Source organism: Branchiostoma lanceolatum, chromosome 17, assembly GCF_035083965.1.
Source record: "Branchiostoma lanceolatum isolate klBraLanc5 chromosome 17, klBraLanc5.hap2, whole genome shotgun sequence".
Classification (NCBI taxonomy): Eukaryota; Metazoa; Chordata; class Leptocardii; order Amphioxiformes; family Branchiostomatidae; genus Branchiostoma; species Branchiostoma lanceolatum.
The window spans coordinates 8,971,211-8,988,538 of record NC_089738.1 but is presented as its reverse complement, the minus strand read 5'-3'; the positions used below and the strand labels follow the sequence as shown (position 1 = coordinate 8,988,538).

The 17,328-nt window shown below is 39.2% G+C and overlaps 2 protein-coding genes across 5 annotated transcripts in view; one reads left to right on the top strand and one right to left on the bottom strand.

Moving 5' to 3' along the window:
* LOC136422794 (dedicator of cytokinesis protein 9-like) overlaps nucleotides 1-17,328 on the bottom strand; it is an 84,974-nt gene that overhangs the window by 15,600 nt on the left and 52,046 nt on the right. For 3 of the 4 annotated variants that reach the window (XM_066410671.1, XM_066410672.1, XM_066410673.1), the window contains 10 exons: nucleotides 11,555-11,837; nucleotides 11,095-11,130; nucleotides 10,700-10,874; nucleotides 9,627-9,733; nucleotides 8,422-8,515; nucleotides 7,661-7,711; nucleotides 6,307-6,333; nucleotides 5,716-5,843; nucleotides 5,235-5,335; nucleotides 5,055-5,099 (listed from right to left, as the gene is read on the bottom strand). In XM_066410671.1, coding sequence (XP_066266768.1) covers nucleotides 5,055-5,099; nucleotides 5,235-5,335; nucleotides 5,716-5,843; nucleotides 6,307-6,333; nucleotides 7,661-7,711; nucleotides 8,422-8,515; nucleotides 9,627-9,733; nucleotides 10,700-10,874; nucleotides 11,095-11,130; nucleotides 11,555-11,837 — 1,047 coding nt within the window. The remainder of the gene's footprint in view (nucleotides 1-5,054; nucleotides 5,100-5,234; nucleotides 5,336-5,715; nucleotides 5,844-6,306; nucleotides 6,334-7,660; nucleotides 7,712-8,421; nucleotides 8,516-9,626; nucleotides 9,734-10,699; nucleotides 10,875-11,094; nucleotides 11,131-11,554; nucleotides 11,838-17,328) is intronic. The other variant, XM_066410674.1, reaches the window with a different exon arrangement.
* On the top strand, nucleotides 725-4,355 carry LOC136422799 (DNA ligase 1-like). Its single transcript, XM_066410683.1, has one exon. It carries the CDS (start codon nucleotides 1,502-1,504, stop codon nucleotides 3,668-3,670), a length of 2,169 nt encoding a protein of 722 aa, XP_066266780.1. The 5' UTR covers nucleotides 725-1,501; the 3' UTR covers nucleotides 3,671-4,355.

Below are 17,328 nucleotides of genomic sequence, written 5' to 3'. Positions count from 1 at the left end.
CCGCGAATTTATGTTACCCAACGTTACATAGGCTCAATAACCTTATAATGAACTGGGTCAGTGGAGTTACAATTACTAGTCTTCATTATGCTAGTTGTTTAAATGCAGATCACACAGGCAACCTAGATGGAGAATCTACTTGTTCATGAATTTTGTAATCAAAATAATCCTTAATACGCTGTGACTTTCAGATACGTATGAAAAAAAAGGCCCCTCGCAATTCAATGTGCTATCAAGGAACAACAACAGACAGCAATGTAGTTAACATGTTAGGGGAAGGGCAAAGGGTGGAACTTTGACACTAAAATTATTATGACAAAACTGATCTCAAACACTTTGTGAAAATAACTCCAAGATTATTATAAAACTAGACAATTTTAATCTCCTTTCATTGTGGGATAAACATGTAACATTATCAGACTCTGTCACACATGCATGTGTACTGATCCCCAGAGTAGTTATTGTAGTGTTAAGTAAGTATTGTTGACCAAGCTAACAAATGCTGGTTGAGCAATAAACAATAAGACATAGTATAGTGTCCTTGAAAGAAGAAATGCTAGCATACGTGAAAATATACACGTCTACACGTGGGCTTTACACGTGAGCATTGAATGTAGAGTTCAGTGACCCGTATGGTGTTTGTTCATATTATGTCAATAGTGCTTATCGCTACATCTATTCTGTGCCTGTGACACAGTATTACTGTTTGTCAAGTCGGCTATGGTACATTTTCTACACTGTAGCCTACTAAGGATAGAATCTACTTTATTGCTTTGTGGGCTATTACTTGTGTCAGGGTATGGTCAATACTGACTGACAAAAACAGGTCAGACTTTACAGCTAGCTAGCTTGGTACACCTTGGAAACAAAGCACACTATCATCTGAACTGTTATAACCTGGTTATTTTGTGACCATACAAGCGGGCCGTGCAAACAGATACAGGTTGGCGGTCGGTCAATAACGCTGTAAAGAACCAGGTCAGACGTAACAAAACAAGTCAGGTGTGAGTGACTGGGGGTATAAAACGCTCGAGTCAAAGCGTTCGGTTCCCACAGGAAACAAGACTGAAGCTGAGAAGCTGCAAATGTTCTTCCCACTACACAGGGGAACAGTGTAGCACCTGCATGCCTCACAAGAAAGAGCATAGTCATACGAAGAGCACAGCAGTGTTTTGTTTTTTCTAGTCTACATCCAAAGACAAGGCCAGACTGTGAAAGGTGAGTGCAGAGATCTCGCGTGGACAATTTGTTAGACAAACATTCAACAGACGGGAACTGATCAAACATTGAGCTTGCTTCGCACGCAACAACACGTACAGCGAGTTCGTGGGACAGCCAAATTGCGGGGTTTGCAACGATAACTTTGCTGCAGGAAAAACAAGTGCCAAGGAGCAACAGGTTCCATTTTTTTCTTGAACTTGTCGTATCCCAGTACAGGAACAGTGTAAAGAGCAATTCTGAGTCTTTGCGGAGGTAAATCGAGGGAGTTATCAGAAACAAGATGGCTTCAGAGGCCTGTACTGATGACGTTGGCTGTGGTGACTACGAAGCATCGTACTACAGCATTCTTGCTGACATACAGAAGACTGTGGGGGAGGTAGAAGGAACCCTGAATATGGCATGCGATGACGACGCTGAGGCTACTACAGACTTAAGAGAGACCACTGTTGTTTCCGAAACTATCATCACAAAATACAGCGCCCAGGTGACAGTTACCACAACCCAAGCCGAGAAACACCTGCAAATTTCTGCCACTGAACCACCAGAGGCCACAGAGCTGGAAGGAAACTTCAAAACAACAGAAGACGCTCCTGTCATACCTCCAAGGTGCGTCATAACTACTGTTACCAAGACCATAAGCTCTCATGACACACCTGAAGTCACAACTACTGAAGTCTCCACAGAAGAAGAGCCAAACAATCAGGGTGATGAGGAAGCTAATGAAGTTTTGAGGGAGCCAGAAGCACATCTTACAGTACATCTTACTGCAAAGACAGAGGGTGAGGAAGATACTACAATGATGGAGGAAATTATGTCTACCTTGGCAAAGAAGGAAGATGACAACAAGGAAGAAGACAGCATGATGGAGAAAGAAATAGAAACAGAAGAAGAGGAACAAAAAATTGAGAAAGGAGGGAAAGAGGAAGAAGTGAAGGAAAATCCAGTAGAGCCAGAAGGGTTGAAGGAAGAAGAGGAGGTAGACAAAGTGGAGGAAGAAGGAGAGAAGGAAGGAGATATAAAGGAAGATGCTGTGGAGAAAGAACTGGAAGAAAGAGATGCAGAGGAAGATGAGACTGAGAAAGAAGCAGTGGAGGAAAGAGAAGAGGAGGACAATGAAGTAGAGAAAGAAGATGAAGAGCTGGCAGAAGAGGAGGAAGATAAAGAGGAGGAAGAATTGCAGGAAGAAGAGGAAAGGGAAGCGGAGGCAAAGGATGAAGGACAGGTTGAGGAAGATGAGGTCAAGAAAGAGGAGGAGCAGGTAGCGGAAAATGTAGAGGAGAAAGAAGTGGAGGAGGGGCAGGTAGAGGAAATTACAGAGGAGAAAGAAGTAGTGGAAGAAGCACAAGTAGAGGAAAATGCAGAGGAGAAAGAAGTGGAGGAAGGCGGTGAAGTGGAGGCAGAAGCAGAAGCAGAGGAAACTTCAGAAGATGAAGATAAGAAAGAGGTGTCAGAGGAAGAGGAGAAAGAATTAGTGGAGACAACTAAAGAGGAGAAAACTGAAGTGGAGGAAGACGTAGACGAGGATGATACAGTGGAAGTAAAAGAAAAGTTGGAAGATGAGAAGACAGAGGAGGAGGGAGAAGAGGATAAAGAGGTAGATGGAGGTGATGAAACAAACATTTCAGGAACGGGCATCAAAACAGCAACCAAAGAGACAGAGGACAGCCCTGAAGACACAGCAGAGGAAAACCAGGCTAAGGAAGAAAATGTACCAGATGAAGAAAAATTAGCTGCACTAAGTGCTGCCAAAGAAACAATCGACAAAGAAACCAAATCTGAACCAACAGAGCTGGAGATCCATACAGCTCTCTCAGAAGAGGTTCCAGATACCGCACCTATAACCAGTGACAAGGGGACCCAGTATCCTACTGACAAGCCAGTGTTCACAATCCCAGATGACATACCTTACATCGATGATGCAGAACCTGGGGAGGAACCAGAAGACCAAACCGAAGCAAAGAAAGAAACAATCACACCGGCTAGTACGGAAACAGCTGAAAGCACAAAGCCGGAAACAGCAAAAGTCGTGACCTTGGAGGAAACAAATACAATGGTCACAGACCTTGACGAGGAAGACACAAACAAGTCTGATGACACTGCAATCATGGATGAAATCATGGCTGCATTAGCAAAACAAAAAGAGGAAGAAGCTAACAAGGAGAAAGAAGATGATAAAGAGGAGAAAGAAGAAGACAACAAGGAAGAGGAGAAAGAAGACGACAATGTGAAGGAGAAAGAAGAAGAAAACAACAAGGAAAAGGAGAAAAAAGATGAAAAAAATGCGAAGGAGAAAGACGATGCAAAGGATGTCAAAACTGCAAAAGGCAAGGACAAGGATGGAGAGAAGATAGAGAAGCCAGAAGAGGAGCAAAAGAAGAAGAAGAAAAGGCCAAAGCTGCTGAGGTGTATGCTTCCCTGTGTGCACCCAAGGAAGGGGAAGAAAGCTTGACTGTAAATATAGCTACAACTGTGACTCGTGTTATCAGCACTTCAAGAGTGGGGCAACACACTAAAACACTGTACCAAGGAACTGACAGGCCCACTACATCTATTCTTCCATTCTAAGCATCATCTATCGTATATAGTAAGTAAGTGCCAAATGTTGTTCATGACACTTAGTAAAATTGTGCCTTCATGACATAGTAAGATTTGTTGTACTGAACAGGCAAGCTGTACAATTGTGTGTATGAAGTTAAAATTGATGTGTTTTTATGTTGCGTTGAAATCAGAGCAGAATGTATAAAAAACAAAATAGACTTTAGAATATGTTAGAAACGTTTTGTTTTGAATAAGTGGTCTTTGAATAAGATTAGTGGTCAATTCTGATTGAATTTTACGTACTGCATTGAACAACTTAAAATAGTGCAGTTTTATCCAAACACTAACAATCTGTATGCAAAATTTAAAAAAAATGGTTTAATCCAGCAAATAATGATTCTGGTTTATTGTTTTTTTTATGTGTGTTTTCATTGAAAAACTGATGTATTGGTAGACATGCTTTCAGTGTTGTTGTTTTTTTTCGTCTTGCAGACTTGAGCCATTTAATAGTTATATAGCAATGATCAATAATTTGATCTTTTTAGGCTTTTGCATTTTGATTACCGTTGCAAAATAAATCAGCTGATGTGTGGCTACACATGTGTTTGGTGTTGTTTCTGTTTGCAGACTTAAGTCTTTCAATGTAGTTAAAGGCATCCAGAGCATTTTATGAGGCTTGAAACTTGAATTCAAAAACTCCGATTTCTAGTCATCCCTACACATAATGAGTTTCAATAACACTATACCATTACATATCGACATTAAAGGAGCAAAGACACGATGTCATTGTGTGATGAGAACTGAAAGAAAACCCAAACCTTAATAGACTGATCCTCACTGTCCATCACAATCAGCGGTTCGACCAATGAGAGAATGACTGCATGTCCGTGAAATATTCTTTATGTTTTAATTTTACATTTCTACGTTTTGATTGAGATAGGCAGGGCTATGGTATCTACAGTATTTACAGTAGGCACGTGAAACTAAAAGATCACCATGTAGATCATTTTTGTGCCGTTTTTGTGCACTTCTGATAAGAAATCCGAACGCAAATGTGGTAAACAGTGGCATTAATTGTCAATTTCATAAAGATTACAGCAACTAAAATATTTCCAGTTTTCTTGTCTCATGAAATGCTCTGGATGCCTTTAAAAGATCAGTAACTATTACAGTAACAGTAGCTGTTAGATTGAATACAAAATACAGTATCTATTGGCTTCATATTTCAAGTGGTGGCAAGGTGTCACGGTTTCTGCAGAAGGGGTGGGGGACAAGAGGTAAGAATTTGCACCTACCCTCTTCATCCTGATGTTGTCCCCATCTCTCACCAGCAGTTGCTCCTGTTTCATTTAGAATGAAAATATGACAAAAATTACAATGCAACACTCAGTTGTTATCCTGACAAAACAAACAGTACTAACTTAGGGCTTTCTATGAAAAAGGTAAATTAAATACATTGTAAACTAAGTCCATACCTTGTACTGTTGAGTGTACAGAGCCAATAGATCCAGGACTGTCAGCCCAACCTCTGTGCCCATGTTAGCCTCCAACATGGCTCGATGTACAGTCTCTGGGTCTGCAGAAAAACACAGAATTATCAAAATACAGATGTAGTAACCTTTCAAGGGTTCCTTTGGCTTTAATATATGGCTAATCAGCCCCATAGGCAAAGACAAGAACAGGAACTGCACTTAAGATGCGGATTCCATGTACCAGAGTTTCATTGGACTTCCAAAAAATTAAATTGTCTTTAGCTATCAACATATAAAGAACCCCTGTGAATTTGGAAGGGCATTGGATAATTTGAAAACTCCAACCTAATTTGAAATAAATTACAGCAGGTCTCTTCATTATTTCAAAATTGAATTTGAAATGTTAACACTTTTCTGTACAAAGTCATACATTGTAAAAATGTGTCTCTCCAAGTGACCAGTGGTTTGTACATGTCGGACCTACCTTGCATAAACGGGTACCCGGACATGTCGTGTGCACTGCTCCTGTGACCGATGGTAGAAGGTGCCAGTCTGCGAATGGGAAGGGTCATGACTTTCAGGCTCCTGCTACTGCCCCCCTCCATAAACTCTCTGTGCAAATGAGAAGAAAAGAATTATGAATATAATGTGTATATGTCTAACCCTATGCTAGGGCTGATACAAAAATTAACACAACTCACCAGGCTTTGATGCAAATTCACACAAGCATGATTAGTTTACTCAATTCCCTTCTGCTGTCTGAAAAGTTAAAAATTACTGGATGCAGACCTTTCTTTTACAATTATGATTTAAAACATTGGCTCAATTGCAATGACAAAAATGAAATATCAGACTAACAGTACATGTTGTACAATAATAATTATGACAAAGAAACAAAAACATGCCAGTGTCATTCTATAGCAACAATCAGCCTATTAACTACAAAGTATTGATAAAGCATGATATGTCTTACTTTTACAAGTCACAGCTAAAGGCATACATTTTGTACATTTAAAGACAGCCAATATTGCAAATGCCTTGTGTAAATAAAATCTTCTACCAACTTCCCACTTACACACACAAACTCCATCGTACAGGCTTGCTATGGTAAGTTTTAAAACAAAGGAAAACTGCAGTAAGTCTCAGCCTGTACATAATGTATGACTATGATTTTCCAATTTTTGTTACCTTTTTTTCTCTGATACATTAAAATGATTCATCTACAAAACTTTTCCTTAATACATTGAATGTAAAAAGACATTAAAACCATTCATTACCTTTGATATCACATGTATGCAATACTTACAACATACATGTAATTCATTATACCAGAAAGTGTGCAATGCTAAAGCAAGCTGACAAAAGCTGCAGCACTTTTTTCTCACACCTAAATTACAGGTGACTATAACTCCTTTGTTTTACATGTATGTGTCTTTAACCTAAGTACAAATGTAGTTTTACATGTGTACTGTTTCAGTACCTTGTATATGTGCAGTATGACAATGACTGTGCAGTGTGGCTTACCAGAGACCATGTTCTCGGAGAGAAGGGGGGCAACAGTTGAGCCATGGAAACAAAAGCAAAGACAGAGAGCTCGTATTTAGAACATGGGCTACACGTACTATCAGTAGAGCTGCCATACCGATAACGTATAAATATGTTTATATACATGGACACACAATATAAGAAGCTTAGAAGAAAGAGTTGCAAAAGAGAGAGAGATTGTGGTAAATTTTGCATGATTGCTTGGATGTATGATTTGGAGCAAAACAATGTGCGCACACTGCAAGCAGATTACGAAGATGTTGGCACTTTAATTTGTTGATTGCTATCTATCTAGACATTACCTGCAACTAGATGTATCACACATGAATGATTTAGCATACTACATGTCTATATTACAAACACACAACAAGCAACATTTAAGTAATTCATTAAGCTACAAATTCTAATCCTGGTAAATTAACATGTTGGCTAGATATTCTGAACTACAACAGAATTTGAAGGTGTGCGCAAGTGTATGAAATGTTGTCATTGGTGCCATTGGAGGGATTGTACCAGATTGTGAGATGAATTTACTTCATCCAGAATTGTGTATACATGTACAGTATGTTCACTGTACAATACCATGCCTTACTTAAAATTGATATATTACAAACAAATTTGCACGAGAGAATTTGATGTTGTGGCACTTATAAACGCTTCTGGCACCACGCAGAATATTCATTCAATTTGACTAGTTTCAAGAAGTCTGAGACAAAACTTTTCTTTTGAATTGCTGTTCAGTGCACAGGCAAACAAAACTTGGTAATCTCATAATCATGAATCATTGTCTATAGAAGGCATGGAATTGCAAATGTTGCACATGTTATACCTGTGGTATATTCTGTGATTGACTGTGGTGATTTGTTGATTACAATTTTACCCACCTTGAAGCAATGTACTTCTTTCCTAGATACCGGAACTGGTGTAGACAAATCCTACAAGTGATTGAACAAACATAAAAGGTGAACTGGGATTAAAGCTTGGCAAACACATCTGTATATTAATAACACTTGATGCAAAATGAGATAAAATGGCTATTTTGACTTCATTACAAGCTAACATGACTGACACACTTCCTTGGATATCACGAAAAATACTTTCCATGTGCTAAGAATAAGAAAGCATATGTCACAACAAAAAGATGCCATACTAATATTATACCTGTAGTCCATAGAGAGCATGAACAGACTAAACTAGTCCATTTTCAAGCAACAGTACAATATTATTATCGTATCAAGAGCAGCATCTGACTGAATGAAGGTCAAAGAAATTTGAGTCTTATGAAGCAGAATCTTTAACTTACAAAACTTTATAATCAGGGGTGAATAAATTTTCATACGAATCTTACAGAATTCATACAAGTTATTAAGTAATACATACAAATTTTACAGAATTCGTACAATCCACTCCTAACATGCAACATACAGATTTTACAGAATGCCCTATACTACATGTAATAGTTTTACTAATAGTACGTATTGTACGATTGTATTCCGTAAAATTTGGTTTGAATTCAGTAAAATTTGTCTGTTTCTTAGTTACTGTTTCAGTAGTGGATCATATGAATGCCATTAAATTCATAGGAATACACTTAGGCACATACCACACAACAAAATGCTACATTTTTAGAGTGAGTAAGACTTACTCCAGAATGGTGAAGAACTCCATGTGGTCTGACTCAGAGGCCTGGTGCCACCAGGCATGCAGGATCTCTGGGGGAAGATTAGAAAATGACTTCCCTGTGCAAGGGAATCATGGGGGGGAACCGTTAAAAAACACTGTTACCATGGCAACGCAAAGAGAAACATGCGGCAGTGAGGAAAAAAACAAGACTTGGGAGATGTGGATGACTGGATATAATCTAAGCAGATGTTGGGAGGTAAAAATCATTATGATCACATTTTTCACATGTACATTGTACAAGTCATGTACATGTTGCTGTCCTTTTTGCTTGAGACATGCATGTTTAGAAAAAAAGGCAACCAAAAATGTCAGAATCATATGACGGTTCATCTGTGACCATATCAAAATTTTAGTGAAATTTTACACATTATTTCTGAACATGATGTAAAGTGCTTACCAACAAGCTTTTGGTCAGTCCTCTGACCCTTTTTTAGTTCAAATGACCTGAAGCTTATATCACGTGACTTGAACGGAAGGGTGATATCAGCAACATTCTAACATCCCCCAACAGAGACGGGGGCCGATACTGACTGCCTATGATCCATTCCTGAAATCACACTTCCGTTCGTGTCACGTGACTTTGGACAAAAAGCTTGTTGGTAAGCTCTTTACATTGTGAATGGAAATAATGTGTAAAATCGCACAATAAAGATGTTAGGATTTTCACCTCCCAACATCTGCTTGGAGAGTACATGTATACAGCATGAATTTGTCAGAGTCTTTGAATAATTTGCACCACTTATAGTTGTTAGATGTTAGTTTCTTTTGATTCTTGAACATTGGGAACATTTGAAGTACAGTATATTTCACAAAGCAGAGCTACACTTAGGAAACTATACCTGGTAGTTAAAAAATGAAACTCCTTTTTGCTTTTTCAAGATAAATCTACATACTTACTGATACATGGAATGTGTTGGGTGACAATTGTTCTCAAAATCAGAACTATGATACGATGATAACAATAAACAACTCAATCATACGTGAATTGGAATATTTCAACAATTGATTTCAAAGATCACATATGGAATCCAATACTATAAACCGTAAGCTACAGTATCTCTGTGCAGACTAAGTATACTAGATATATTCTTGTGTGTATTGACAAGGAATTCATTACATTTTGTATCTACGAGCAATATCGTGGTAAGATTTCTTAAGAATTCTTACCCTCGTTGAGGTTCTTAAGGATGAACAGCAGACAGACGAGAAGGTCTTTGATCTCTCCTTCGTCCAACTTGTCATGTCTGAGGAACGTCCCGGCAGCAGAGGCACTCCTGGGGACAAATTAGTATAAAACTGTTTAGAAATGGGGTTGTTTAATAGACTAGAATGTGTGCTTTTTGGTATATCTTTCCTTCCTTCAGCATTTTGCAAAGCACCTTTTTTCTCATCCCACTCATTGTTTGTGAGCCCATTTGATTAATTTTCATTGTCAAATCTGTCCTTTCGAGCTTACAAAAATACATTTTCATTGATTTCATATCCTGAATTTAAGATTGTTTGGAGGGACAGGGTGTCATTTTTTCCGTTTCAGTAAAAACAATCCAGCTCGGGATCCGGACAGAGGGATGGGTCCTGGTGACAACCCTAACAGAAGGCCATTCATGGACAAGTGGTCATCAATTAAGGGGCAGGGGTTTGATACATGTAGTCTCAGTGAATTTCGTACTATACAGCAGAAGGCACATGAGAAGGCTTTTCAGACCAAGGAGATAAATAAAAAAACATCAGACAATATCTATGATACACAACAGAGCTACTATAGGCTAACAGTGCATAAGAAGGCTTTTCAGCACCAAGGAGATGTGCTATGCAAAACACAAGAGTTCCTATGAACTACATGTAACAGTATATGAGGGGTCTTTTATTGTATTAGCCACAGCAGGGTTCATAATGCACAACAGAAGGCATTTCAGCACCGAGGAGATGGAAAATGCTTGGTAAAAACATCATTTTATGGTGCATTAATGTAAATCTTTGCTTAAGACAGAGAAGGGAAGTGTGAAAGAAATTTTGTGGTTAGGCAGTACAAGGAGATGAAGATGGCGTGAATAATAACATTTTTCACACACACACACACATACACAACCATATACACATACATACACACACACAACCATATACACACACACACACACACACACACATAGACACACAAACAGACACACACAGACAGACACACACACACAAACAGACACACACACACACACACACACACACACACACAAACACACACACACCTGAAGTGCCCTGGTGCAGTATTTCCCCCCTTCAGCCTCTCACTATCCCTCCTCTCTAACATGTTGGGTAGTGACCCGTTACTGGCCTCGGTGCTGAGAGAAGAGTTGGAGTCCGACCGCTGTTTGGTGTCCAACTTCAGCGGCATGGGTGAGGAAATATTTCCACTGGGGGTCCCTATGGAGTTATACACAACAATCAGGAAACATTTGCTAGCAAATGCACTACAATTTCCTTGCTGTCATTGAGCCCTTGTTTCAAATCTTTTCATTGAAAATTGAACCTTACACAAAATTGTTTGGATTTATATATTTCAAGCATAATGGCTGTTACAATTTGCACAGAAACCAAAGTAGACCTTATTTCCATTGAACAGCCCCTTGGAAAATATGAATACCTGACAGTGTGTTACTTCTTTCTTTGAATTCTCCGACTGCAACAAAATGGTCACAGTAAATCATCACAATCTGCATCATCTTCGAAGTAGTTTTTGTCTAGGACATGACATAAAGCCATGGTCCTACATACATGTAGTGCAGGGAATATCTCTAGCATATAAAATCTGAACATAACATTTTCCTCCTCAAAGTAGAATATTTAGTTCTCAATAAACTATGCTTTTCCATATTCTTTACAGTAAAATAAAAACACACAAAGAATGACACTGTAAATGTTGAACTTTTTATTGAAATTTTCAATAATCGCATATTTTGCCATGACTTCTTCACACCAAACTTTAAACCACCACAAAAATGCTGCTTCTGTCTTCTACCCACCTTCCCTATTGTTTCAACCACAAATCATTGCAAACACTCCATTTTCTCTCTCACGAAATTAAAGGCATTTACAGTACATACCTGCTATATGAGCCCAGACACTTGAACTGACGGTGTCTCGCGTCATCGATCCCTTCATCCCGTTCATATCCACGGACGTGGACCGCGTGGGCAGCGGCGTGTGGTGGCTCTCATTGGCCAGATTGTCGTTGGAGATGTGCGTAGAGCGTGTGAACGTGGAAGATGTGGTGGACGACGGTGTGGGGGTGTGCGGCGATGGATCCAGGACGTTCAAACGCTGCACGTTTTCTAGGATGATGCTGAGAAAGGGGAGGTACAGGCTGGCTATCCTGGCCTGGTGAGCCTGGAAGGGCAAGAATATAAAATTACTCAGAAAGTTACGACTTTTGCACAAACTCTGGATGCTCTGTGTGGTCAACTGTTCATTGTGCTTGTCGAAAAGAGCTAGGGGAATTTCCCCGGTACAATGAACCTGTAAATACTGTACATACAGTAGCGCCTGTCTTCTCTGTCACAACCAGTGGAAGATTAGCTCTTCAGTGAGCTAAACTGGATCAAGATTACTGTCCTTTCCTTTCTAAAAGTAGAAAAAATCTTCTATATCTCATCTACATCATTAACCTTTAGCACACTGAAGTAGCCGTTTGGTACCCCATTTTCTACTGGTTACAGAGTTAGTGTGGTGAGCCTGGGATGGCAAGGATGTACAAAATGTAGAATTGCTCAGAAAGTTACAAGTACGATAACCAACTTTGCACAAACTCTGGATGCCCTAAAAGTTTAAAAAACTTCTAAATCTCATGCACATCATTAACCTTTAGCACACTGAAGAAGCCATTTTGGTACCCCATTCTCTACTGGTTACAGAGTTAGGCAGCAGGGAGAAGGTTAAAAAGACATTGGGCAGAAGGCGGTACGATTCTTGCCTGAAATGATCCATAATAATAAGCGCTATGTCTTATTAATCAGAAACTTTAATATTTTGGTCCATTGAGGCTTGTAACCTATGTCTTTATTGCATTTGTCAGAAATACATATTGATGATGTACTGTAAAGCAAGTAAATTTTAGACATTATGAACAAGACAATGAAATATCTCATCTGATCTACCATACTTAGATACTAGGATACTTGATCCGGTCCAATACTGTATAATCTATTTGTATTAGGGATCCTTTATGACTTGGCAACTCGTCCATTTCAAGCATGTCAACATGTACAAATCAAAGCTAATCTACAAAAGAAATTACTTTACAAACAGAAGTCAAAAGCAATTTCCTTGTCACTTGAAAGTAATTAAAATTTGGCTCCAATGTATTTCCTGGCAAACAGGAAATTTGTATGAAGCAGGAAAAAACTACTTCATATCCTTGATGGGCATATCATCATCACTGTGTTAGGTAGAACATCATTGACATGTACTACCCTCTAGAAAGCTATGACTTGCCTCCTTGTCCTTTCAAGAAAAGCAAGACATCTGATTTATTCCTATCTACACTACGACAGGTTTCAGGAACATTGAAGGCAGTTTCTGGCCCCCCCCAAAAAATCTCTAATTGCAATTCCAAGTGCTTATATCAACAATTTTTGATTCTCCGAGTTACTCCACCCATTCAATAAACAATATGTTGATTAGTCAGTGATGCGGCCTGAAGAGTATGCAAACACTATATGTACATATATATGGTCATCTGCGTACGCCTTCATTCATGCAAGCCGCAAAGTTGCAAGGTGGTTTGATACACGTATGACGGAGGCACCAACAACTTCGACTTGTCTCAAATCAAGCAAGATTGGACGGTTGAAGATTCTACTCTAAGAGCTACCATTGAGCATACTGTCTCTCAGTAAGTTACCATTACTTCCTTCTATTACATTTAGTACTTTCAAATTGTTATGAAAGTTTGAAAAAACATATCAAGAGATGCCCACAGCATATGGTAACTTAAGTTGGAGGCAACACATTATTAGACCAAGGATTAGACCATGACATAAATCCATGCATTGTTTCTATGAAAATAGATTTCTGACCATCAATTCCAACACTAAAGGTTGGATATACATGTACCAAAACTTTTGACTAGACAGTATTAGGAGCAACAGTTTAAAAATCAGTTTTCGCGATGACTTCTACCAAGTGAACGTAGATGAACTTTAAGACTTATTCAGGATTTCTGGTTATCATCTGGAAAATTTCCACAGAAATAGTAAAAAAAAATCAAGGCAAGGGTTCACATTTCTACATGCACCATGTTTAGAAAAGTCCTCCCATTTTCACCCAGATTCTACAGAGTCTGACAGAAGCACAATATAAGCAACAACTAGCCACAGCATAAAACTATAGACAACAGACAGTGTGACATCTGCTGAGTAAGTGCAGACAGTGATTCCAGGTGAGTCCAATGGCTTAATTTGGGAAGACTGACATCTTAGAGCAACTGTAAATTACACATTAATTTTTTTTTTGCCCCATGAGTTTATTTGTAAGCTGACTGGACCTTGTAAAAAAAAAGCTAAGTACTACGAGACCTTAGAGTTAATTGCTTCGATTATCAAGTTACTGGGTTTAATATAATTGGTAGATTACAAAATATTGTGAATATTTCATGACTTTTTTACTCCATGTAAAACAAACTTAATTGGACAATTCAGACATTCAGTAACGTCTATCAACCTTTATCCTTGGGTTACATTTCAGAGCTGTGCACCTCATGTTTGAATGTTGGTACACCAGTGCACCTAGATATTACATGACATTGTACATGTACATGTAGGTACTACTGTACACTAGAATACAGCATGTTTCTAGTAGGAAAAAAATGTATTGTATGACTTGTAAAAAATTTAAGTTAGTTATAGAATTTCACAAGCGCTGAGTCTGAAAAGAGGCACTAACCATCAGATTAGGTTTTACTGATATTCTTATTTTAAATTCAATCTATTTCATTTTGTGAATCCAAATTTTTTGTCAAGTGCTCCTGAGCACCTATTCCTAAAAATAAATTTCGAGCATTGTATCTGCCACTTTGAAAAACAGTGTGTTTGAGATCTGGAGATCACTAGTGTAGTACCCCCAAGTATGCACAGTTTATAAATGCAGAGATAAAACAATTATGCAGGAGAGAGAGTGCATTTTTATAGAGGGAATGTTGCTACATTGGAGATTTCTTCAGACACATTTTATACAGGTGGCATGGCCTATACACATGTATGTGACCTGGCCAATTTTAGTAACTTAGTAGACATTACTACGTTTGAACATCTATATTTCAATTTCAGATTCACAGGCAACATGTCCAACAAGGTGCTGGTCCTTCTGCTGATCATCCTGAAGGAAACTGGACCAACTGTAGCATGCAACAGCAGCTGTCCATTAGTCTGTGACTGCAGTGTGAAAGGCCTCACCAGTATTCCTCAAGACCTGCCTACAAACATTACGGAGCTAAACTTGGGGATAAATGACATCAGAACCATACACCAGTCTGACTTCTCAAGACATAAGAGCTTGGTACATTTAAACCTTAATTTCAACTCGATCGTCACGATAGATGAGAGAGCATTTCAAGGTCTGACTAACTTGCAGAGGTTGACTCTCACAAGGAACAGAGGACTCTTTACTCTCCAAGCTGACTTATTTCAGGGACTTGGTAATCTGAAGCGCTTGGATCTGAACCACTGCAGCTTGCTCAGCCTCCCTGCTGACATATTTATGGGACTTGGTAAACTAGAGCGGTTGGATCTTGTGTATAACCAGTTGACCCATCTCCAAGCTGACATATTTGTGGGACTTAGTAACCTTAGGACTTTGTATCTTAACCACAACCAACTGACCGGCTTTCCAGAGAATATATTTGAAGGACTTAGTAGCCTCTGGGACTTAAACATTGAGCAGAACCAGTTGACTAGCCTTCCAGAGAATATATTTGAAGGACTAAGTAACCTCTGGGACTTAAAAATTGGCCAGAACCAGTTGACCATCCTTCAAGAGAACATATTCGAAGGACTTAGTCACCTCCATTTCTTGGATATTGGACAGAACCAGTTGAGCCACCTCCAAGAGGATCTCTTTGTGGGACTTGTTAACTTGTTGGGTTTGAATCTCAATGGAAACCAGTTCACCAGCATCCCAGCTAACATATTTAAGGGACTTAATGGTCTTGTTCGATTGCATCTCCATGACAACCAGTTGACCAGTCTCCCAGATGATATATTTAAGGGATTTGGGAATCTGAGGATTTTGTATCTCCATGACAATCAGTTGACAAGTCTTCCAGCAGACTTAGTAATGGGACTGGGCACACTTGAAGATTTAAAACTTCAGGGCAATAACATTAGCCGCATTGCAGTGGACACATTGGCGAATAAGCCCCTGCTCAAGGAACTCAACATTTCCTTTAACCATATCAACACTTTTCCTGTGGAGCTCATACACAACATAAACAGATCAAAGCTGTATTCACTTTCCATGCAAAACAACAAAATGGATACACTACCATATCAGGCATACGACATATTGGCCTCCGTTTATACTGTTGACACAGATTACTCTTGGGATATTAAAACTGCAGAAATTGGCAACAACCCCTGGCAGTGTGACTGTAGGATGCTTCCCTTTCGACAGCGGATGACAGGTCATTACCCATTTGAAAATCAGATCAGATGTGCTGGACCTATCAATCTTCAAGGCCAATACTTGAAAAATGTAAGCTTTGCAGATCTGATCTGTGAACAAACAACCGTGGCATCTAACTCCACTTTAGGAGCCTCGACTAAAACTGTTCAGTCAGGGTTTACCACATCAGTGGAACCAACTTCTTCCCCTATCCCAGACACAACATTTGGTACTGATACAGTCAATACTCCTCCTTTTTCTGATCAATCAGAAATATCAACTTTGATGATGACAAAGTCTTCCCCAGGGCCAGAAACAACACATAATGTTGACTCTACATCAGGCATGCCTACAGTCACCACTTTCTCTTCTTTTGATCAGCCAGGAAAACCATCTTCTCAAACAACTGACACAACACCTGACGTTCACTTCACAACTGGCTTGTTTGAAGATAGCACCTTCTCTCCTTTTGTTCAGTCTGGGAAGCCAACGTTTCGGACACTAGCATATTCTGCTGTCAGTCCCGGTACCATTGCTGGCCCTACCTCTGGCGTGTTCTCCCTCCCTACCTTCCTTGCTGCTTTTCTGAGTGTAGTAGGTGGGCTTTTAGTGATCTGTGCTGTTCTTTACACCATTCGGCATATTCACAAGATGAAAACAAGTCCTTCCCCTGTGCCAGAGCCAAGCACTGTTGTCCACAGCACATGATTTTTTAAAAACACCAAAGCTACAAGTCATGTACACCTATCACAGCTGGCAGTAACAATAAGATAAGCATTATGACAGATCGATGAACTTGTGTAAAAGTGGGGATCAACCTCCACTAACTGACCAGTCTAACTGGTCCGGACCATTTAGCCTAGTGGTTAGCGTGTTGATTTCCCAAGCCGTGCGGATCGGGATTGGTGCAGGTTCTAATCCCGGGAGCGGCGTACTCGCCCCTTTGGGGTTTACACTTGCATATTCAAGTAGTTTTGAATAGGACTGTATAATGTACAATGTATGTTAGAAATGTTTTTAAATGTTGTCTTCTCTTAAAATATTTTTGAAATAGATGTGATGACTATGTTTATAACTAATGAAATATCACTATCATATATCTCATCTAGTTACTTCAACATCAGACGGAAATTTGTACAATGTAAAATTAATTGTTATCATTACACTCTCATATTGGTCATCCCAATATGAGAGTGTAATGTATATTATACAGTGTTTGAAC